We start from the raw sequence: 8,841 nt of genomic DNA on the forward strand, positions 1-8,841 counted from the left end.
TGCATTTTAGGTCAAATAAAATGGTTGAGTGAGTTAGAATTGGTTTTAGAATCACATTATAGAATATTGATCTGACTTCATTATAGCATAGCCATCATTCTCTCTGCAATTAACAATCTCCTGTGGTTTCCATTAATTTGGAGATAGCAAGAACTGCAGATGCTGGAGTCAGAGTCAATACAGTGTGGACTGGAGGAACACAGCAGGTCGACTTTCCTGCTCCTGTGATGCTGCCTGACCTATTGTGTTCCTCCAGCTCTGTGTTTCTGTTAATTCATCAAGTTTACGGCTAATCAAGGGTTCACTAATTTACAATGTGGAAAGAATCTGAGGGATTTGATGGGAGCTAAGCAGTGTACTTTCAGCTGACGTATTGAGTTCAGTACAATTTTTCTTGTGCAAAGGCTCAATATAATCCGTGTAACCAAGATATATACATTGGGCCTTTGTACAATCTCTCATTCTGAAAACTGACCTATGTCAGTTAGGGGTCACGATTTCAAGGTGAGAGGGGAAAAGTTTAAGGGAGATATGCGTGGAAAGTTCTTTACGCAGAGGGTGGTGGGTGCCTGGAACATGTTGCCAGCGGAGGTGGTAGAGGCGGGCCCGATAGCGTCATTTAAGATGTATCTAGACAGATGCATGAATGGGCAGGGATACAGATAATTGGAAAATAGGTGACAGGTTTAGATAGAGGATCTGGATTGGTGCAGGCTTGGAGGGCTGAAGGGCCTGTTCCTGTGCTGTAATTTTCTTTGTTCTTTGTAATTGACAGATTTAGGTTCTTTTATTACAATTACTTAGCACCTAATCTATTTACATCCGTATTTCTGTTTTAATGTAAACACTTACTGCTATCTCCTTCCCATCATTGGTGACGTAGGTCCATTCAACCATAGTGTCTGTATTGACTTCTTCTCTCTTCATGCAGGAAATGCAAGTGAGTTTCATGTTGGTCCCATGTAAAGCTTCAGTGTCTGAAGGAACCTCAACACAGACTAACCAACAACAACGCACTGTAAAAAATAGAAGCAATATCAGTCAAAATTCACCTCAAAATTGCATTCCCCCTGGTACTAAGTATAAGCTGCAGCAGAGTAACCCTGAATGCATGCCATATGTTAGATGTACTGCAAAATTGTGTCCACTTTGCAGCAATGATGTTCCTCAAAGTCCATTTCAATCAAGTAACCCCAATAAACCATTCAGATAATTCTTTTTTCCACACAACCAATCCACATGATTTTTCTGACAGAAGTTAATAACTTGGATAGAATTAGTTGATTTTATTTCCGCAGACTCGCATGATTATAACTGTTTACTAAAATAATCATTTTTAGAGGAAAGAAAGAAAGAAATAAAGGCTATTTTGGTGAAAAGTTATGCAGTCTAATAGATAAGAAAAACTTGTTCTCTTCCCTAGGTGCAGCAGGAATGTTTTAAGTTTTGTTTTAATATCAGCTGCAACTCAGTTGGTAGCAGTTTCACCTCTAAGTCATGAAGTCATTGGTTCAAGTCCAATACTTGAACACAATAACCTAGGCTGACACTCCGGTACAGCACTGTGGGAGGATTTCACTGTTTGAAGCATAAACTTTCACATGGAATTTTAATCCAAGGCCTATCTGCTTTTTCAGCTGGAGATAAAGACATCATAGCAGTTTAATTGAAGAAGATAAGAACAGTTATACCCCGCATCCAGTAAATTTTTGTCCTTCAATTAACATCACAAAAAATAAATTATTTGGTCAGTATTGCATTGCTGTTTGGGTGACCTTGCTATGCATAATTTTCTTGCTGTCATTCTTACATTAAACTAGAGACTATATTTCTAAAATACTTCATTGGTCAAAAAGTACATTAGAACATTCTAAGAACATGAAAGACTGTATATTTTCTCAGACCAACACATTTTGGAAACATGTGTAGAACAGGTTATGTTAGACTTGGTAGAGTGTGTATTGGCCCTCTAGACAGTGAGAATTGGGAGTTAATCACAGACAATGAGGAAATAGTGGTCAAAATGAAAAATACTTTGCTTCTTTCTTCACGAAAGAGTATACAAGTAACATTATTGTAACAGGGGAGAGAAACTTAGCAAAATTACAATTACTGGGAATGTTGTACTAAATAAATGGATGGATCTACAGGCTGACAAACTTCTGGTTCAGGTTGGATTTCATCCTAAGGTCTTAGAAGAGGTTACTAATTAGGTAGTAGATGTGTGGTGTTTTAAAAAAAAAAATCCTGGATTCTGAAAGGTTTCTATCAGATTGGAAAGTAGCATAAATTGCATAGTAGTATAATCCTTCTATTCAGGAAGCGAGGAAGACAGAAAATGGGAGATCACAGGATAGTTAGACTGGTGCTAGTCATAGGAAGGTTATACTGTGCTCCTAGAATATCTTTATGTCGTTGGGAAGAATCAGCATGCTCTTGTCAAAGTGAAGTCAAGTTTGACCGATTTCTTGGAGTTCTTTGAGAGAGTAATTTGATGTGGATAAAAGGGAATCTGTGCACTTGGATTTCCAGAAGGCATTGATAAAGTGCTGCATGAAGAATTATTGTGCAAAATAACAGCTCTTTGTGTAGGAGGTAACATATTAGCATGAAAGAAGATTGGCTGGCAGGCAGAAAACAGAGTATGCATAAACGATCTTTGTCTAATTATCAAGACGTGAGATGGGTGAAGTCTGCATTGACATGTTGTGGCCTCAATGTTTTACAATTTACATGACTGACTTAGATGAGGGGAGTAAAAGCATGGTAGCTAAATTTGCAGATGACACCAAGATGTTAGTTGTTTAAAAAGACATAATGATGTTGCAGATTTGTTTTGATTTGATTTAGTGCTGTCATGTATGCTGAGGTACATTGAAAAGTCTTGTCTTATGTGCTTTACAGGTAGATTGTACTATACAAGTGCATCAGGGTTACACACCAGAGTGCAGGGTACAATGCTGCAGCTGCCGAGACGAATGCAGATGGCCTGAGTGAGTGGGTAAAAATCTGGCAGATAGTGTTTGACGTGGGAAAAACAGGAAGTTGTTCACTTTGGCAGGACAAATAAAATTACTTACTTGTAGAATGATTACAGAATTCTAAGATGAAGAATGATTTAGGTGTTCCAGAGCATAAGACACAAAATGTTAGCATGCGAACACAGCACCTCATCAAGAAGTCAACTAGAATGCTATCCTTTATTATGAGAGAAATTGAACATAAAAATAAGGATGTTATGCTTCAGCTACGCAGGGTATTGGTGTGAGAACATCTCAAATACAGTGTGTAGTTTTGGCTGCATTAAACAAGATTTATAAGGGATTTGCTATATATATAATATATATGGCTGAAATGAGCATGCTGTCCTTAAAAGATAGGTTGGACATGTTGGATTTGTTTACAATGGAGTTTGGAAGATAAGGGGCGACTTGGCTGAAGTGTAAAAGATCTTGAATGGTGTTGACAAGGTGGATACGGAGAGGATGTTTCCTCTTGTGGGTCAGTTCAGACTGACTGCTGTTTTAAATTAGGGGTCTTGCTTTCAGGACAGAGATCAGGAGAATGTTTTTCTCTGAGGATTGTGTCACTGGAAGCCTCCATCTCAGAAGGCTTTGAAGTTATGGGTCATTGGGTATTTTTAAGCCAAAGGTGTCTAGGTTCTTGTTAGGTAGGGGAGTTGGAGGTTATTAAGGGTAGATGGGAATGTAGAATTTGAAACACAAACAAATCAGCCATGATCTTATTGAATGATGGAGCTGAAGAACTGAGTGATCTATTTTTGCTTCTATTTAGTTTGTCTGATATAGATACAATTTTTTTTTGTTTTAGTTGCTTCAACAGATTAATTTTTCCATTGTAGTGTTGATTTTAACTTTTTTTTACAGAGACATTTGGCAGGACTGTTTTTCAAAGTCTGGGCATTGAGTTTTAAGAACACATATGGTTTATTGTAGCCAATGTTTTTGAGACCTGAGGTGTTGCCTCTTTGAATTTGGTGAAGTGAACAGCTGATGCAATTCATCTATTTTCAGCCAACGTGTCAACCTATATCATAATTTGGTTTGTGCATGTTCATGAACTGATATGTAATCAGCTCAAGGAAACAAAATTGTAATTGGTTATTTAGTTTGTGTCAGGACAGCAAATCTTGTACAATCCTGAACTTGGAAATTTAATGTTTTGGTTCATTATAGTTCCAATATGAAAGCTATTCACAGGTATTACCTTTACTTCATCCATGTCTAAGTATACACATCTCCTTTGTATATGTTTATGGTCTTGTACTTTTTCATTTCAGTGATCCTCTGAGAGCATCCAGCTTTAGAAGTACTCGATTATTCTTTGTTATGTGAGTCAAAGACATCTTTATTTAGAAAATGTGTTTCTTTATTTTCTGTCTATATGATGCAATGATGAACTACAGATCTAAAATGTTTAAAAATCCATTTTTGACCATTCTAAATGCACAAAAGATCTGGAACAATGCAGTTATATTACTTTAAAATGTTGGATGTTTCATCCCAAGTGATTTCAAGAGCATAATCCCTGTTAGCCCTTTATATCCCTGAAAAAGCTAGTGAAATGTGTTTGTAATTTGACCATATCTTGTTGCAATGTTTATTTTACCATTTCTATTTCTCAGAAGTATTTGCTAAGTTCTAATCATTTCAAAATTTAGTCATTGCTTCTTTGTATCAATGAGGATGTAATTGAATAACCTCTATGCCTTATTAATTCCAATGATAGTTTTAAAACAAAACATGCTCAAGAACATGAGATTGCTTACTCACATTTATGTATAATGCTTCATTTTGGCTCACTCATTTATAAAGATCCTAAACTGCCCAGCAAGGAATTAAAATGATCAATTAGTTCAGTGTTTTCCTACACTACCCAAATATTGAGAACTGTTAAACTATTCACAAATAAAAAATATTTTTCTTCTTTTTAATCTTAGGTCAACCATAACCTGAGTTAAAGGCAAACAGGCTGCTACTTTCAGATCTTGGCTAAAACCACTTTTGCTGTGGCCATGTAAAGTATGAAATACTTGAGGATAATTGTCCTCTGACTAACTTTTCTTCTCAATAGAAAAGTGTTTGGACTCCATTATATATCTGTTTCAGAGAGTCCAGACAACTGCAGGTAACACATGGTCACAATCCGCATTTAATCTGCGTTACATCTACAAATGTTTGCTCTCTCAACAAACACTTCCAGGTCTGCTAAACCTCTCCAGCATTTTCTCTGTTTGTTTCAGACTTCCACTATGTACAGTATTTTGCCTTTACCAAAATCAGTGTTATCCAACTTCATGTGCAGCCAACTCTTTGTACCACTAAAGTAACCAATTGCTAAAGATAAACATTTTAAATGAAAGTCTAACAAAATAACATTTTATGACCCATTTTCTTGAAATTAATAAATAACTCCAACCTCCTATCTTAATTATCATGAAACAAATCAATGATCTCTATTGCCTTCGAGGAGTTAAACAACCACTGGAGGTTGATTCATAGATGAAATACCACTACAAATTTTAGTCCAAACGTTCATCATTTGTATCTCCCAATTATGCACTTCAGGTTTCCTTGGCCATAAAGGCTTTTTTCTACTTCTTCATATTTGATTTGTATCTCTTAATCTTCCTTTCTTGTAATGGAATCAATTTAACTTCCTCAGCCCCTCTGTGGAACTTAATAATCTAAACCTGAAATTGTTCATGTTGAATCACATTTGCTATTTCCGGTCTTCTCAAATCGGTTGTTCAAAGTTTGATGTCATTTGTTTGAACTAGGCATGGGCAATAAATGCTGGGCATCCAGCAATGCCCATATCCCAGAAATGAATAATTAAAAAAGAATATTCCATGTGTAGTCACACTAAGGCTTGGTACACTATTTCCTTTATTTTGGTTACATAACATGGGAACAGATTTGCTTCTGTGGGCATCAGTCAAAAATGTTGGTAGTATTGAAGTGAACAGGAAATCATGAAAAGGCCTAAACAAACCTACAAGATTTGCACAATTCCTGTTTAACAGGCAAAATAAAAAGCAAATGGAAACTCTGGTCTTGGAAGTATCAACTAAAGCATGCAAATAAAAAACCACGTCAGGAGAGATAGATTATTTATATATTCAAAGAGAAATGGTGTCATAACATAACTGGAGGGGGTGCAAAGGAGGTTCACTAGGTTAATTCCAGAATTGAGGGGGTTGGCTTATGAGGAGAGACTGAGTAGATTGGGATTATATTCATTGGAATTCAGAAGACCGAGGGGGGATCTTATAGAAACATATAAAATTATGAAGGGAATAGATCAGATAGAAGTAGAGAGGATGTTTCCACTGGCAGGTGAAGCTAGGACAAGAGGGCATAGCCTCAAGATTAGAGGGATCAGATTTAGGACTGAATTGAGAAGGAACTTCTTCACCCAGAGGGTTGTTAATCTATGGAATTCCTTGCCCAGTGAAGTAGTTGACGCTACTTCAGTAAACATTTTTAAAGATAAGGTAGATTTTTTTTGAACAATAAGGGAATTAAGGGATACGGTGAGAATGCAGGTAAGTGGATCTGAGTCCACGAAAAGATCAGCCATGTTCTTATTGAATGGCGGAGCAGGCTCGAAGGGCCGGATGGCCTACTCCTGCTCCTAGTTCTTATGTTCTAGTTCTTATGTTTTTATTATATTTGACTGGGTTTCTTTTGCAGAGTTGGAAAAGCTCTGTGGATCTTTAAAACTAGTGGGCTGGAACCGGATGTGAAATTCCTGTCCAGAATTCTAAAAGATCTATTTTTGCTGGTAGGAAATGATATGCACAGGTAGGTAAGCTGACCGCAACAGGGCAATTTGAACTTGGCGTTCAGTTGTATCAGACCTTATTTTGGTTGTTCCAAGGCCTTAACATGCAGTGTTGGTGTCACAAAGTGATAGAGTACAGAAATATTCTTAAGAGTAAATAAGGTCTGTTTAAGTGTCATTATCTGAGTTTTTTTTAAGCTCATGTTCTTTAACTTGAAATTAAAACAAAGTAGTCAGTGAGCGTTATTCTTTATAAAGAAGTCTGCTGGGCTACTTTGACAGAGAAGTCATTTGTTGTTAGTTAGAAAAGTAATTTGCCATCTGTACATGCACTTTCAATACAGGTCTTTAGTGACATTTCCCAAGGGCTATTAGTATGTAATTATGAATGCTTGACTGAGTGTCAAAAGCTACAATTAACTCTTCAGGGAATTCTGAGTTCACAGGTTCAAAGACAGCTTAAAGAACCAACTGCAACATCTGTTGAATTTTATGCGGACCCTGAATAGTGGTTTGTTCATTTTTATTAGATGATTGAGATTTGAAAATTTTGGCTGGCTTTAAGAAAGGAGAGTTATGCGCGAAAACTATATTTGATCATTCAAAGTTTTTTAAAATCTCACATTCCTGAGGTTTGTTATGGTGTATACTGGTTGAGTGGCTATGGAGGTGGTATGAGGTTATAAAGGGAAATGAGGCTGGGGTTGTGAGTTGACATGAAATGGGTCATGGAGTAAAATGAAGCATGGGGAGTGGATGGGATCATTAGGAGTAGGTTGGGACTGAGGGGTGAGCGAGAGCTGGAGGGCCTACAGCTTCTAATGTAACTAAGAATAAGCCCCAGAGAAACAAGGCAGGTCTTCTAACCACCCTGCCTCAATATTCACACACATTTGTTGGATTTACTGGGTGGCATTGATTCAATTCTGCTCCTGCCTCCACAGAGCAAAAACTAGAGTTCCATCAGGGTTTGTAAACAGAGGTGGGTCTTCTGGGTTGGGAAATTTTCAAAATCTGTCCATTATTCCAAAATGGATAGTGTAAGGTAATGATTCATTTGCTAGGAGATATGTTAGAATCAATTGCACTGATCATTTCCCTTATCTGTCAAATTTTCAATGCCCAAAGGCTCAACAGAGATTAGAATCACACTGTCTGGGAAATATGACATGAGCCCATAACTGGGTGCTCTGTTGCCTTGTGCATTAATGAATATTGCATTGGAGAGCATGATCGTGGAGAGGGCTAATGTGTTAATTGGTTTACAGTGCCTGTTATCATATGCACTAAATTAGGCGACTGAGAATGCATCTAAAATGTGAAATTTAAATCATCCTGGGCTTGGCATGTTTGATTCAAAAACTAACTATAAATAGGTCAAATTTCTTTGTGTACACAGCTGAAAAATAATTTGTCAATGTTCATCTCATCAAACATGATATTTTGCTCACGTGATTTTCCACTCAGAAGATGTCTGTGAAAGCACAAGAGAATATGAAGAGTAATTATGCAAATGTGAACTGAAGGAGGAAAACGTAATGCCATTTATAACATAAGAAAGAAGTTATCATGTCATAGCTGAATATCAGAGGGAGCAAAAAAACAGGAAATAATGGAAACTGGAAATAAAGAAATGTGAATTAGAGCAAAAATATATTTTACATGTTTATTATAGTAATCAATAATTAATATTGTAGTTATAAATATATTTTTGATGTCTGGGTAGTTGTACCACAAAAGCAATTCTTCAATTTCAGTAACTGTGCAGAAATGGAAGATTCCAAGATTACTAAAACAGCTTCTTGATCAGTCGGTGAATCAAAGATTATAGGGAAAGGGCAGGAAAGTGGACATAGAGAATGTCAGATCAGCCATGACCCTATTATGTGGAGGAACAGGCTCGAGGGGCCAAAGGCCTATCCTAATCATGGATAGTAAGAACTGCAGATGCTGAAGTCAGTGATAACACCGTGTGGAGCTGGAGGAGCACAGCAGGCCAGGCAGCATCAGAGGACCAGGAAAGTTGACGTTTTG

At 37.1% G+C, this 8,841-nt stretch overlaps 1 protein-coding gene across 1 annotated transcript in view; it reads right to left on the minus strand.

Moving 5' to 3' along the window:
- The window catches only part of LOC109913660 (sodium channel subunit beta-3), a 49,219-nt gene that overhangs the window by 12,323 nt on the left and 28,055 nt on the right, over window positions 1–8,841 (minus strand). Inside the window, exon 3 of the mRNA XM_048615371.1 lies at window positions 853–1,016. Coding sequence (XP_048471328.1) covers window positions 853–1,016 — 164 coding nt within the window. The remainder of the gene's footprint in view (window positions 1–852; window positions 1,017–8,841) is intronic.

This window comes from Rhincodon typus, chromosome 32 (genome assembly GCF_021869965.1).
Source record: "Rhincodon typus isolate 14 chromosome 32, sRhiTyp1.1, whole genome shotgun sequence".
Classification (NCBI taxonomy): domain Eukaryota; kingdom Metazoa; phylum Chordata; class Chondrichthyes; order Orectolobiformes; family Rhincodontidae; genus Rhincodon; species Rhincodon typus.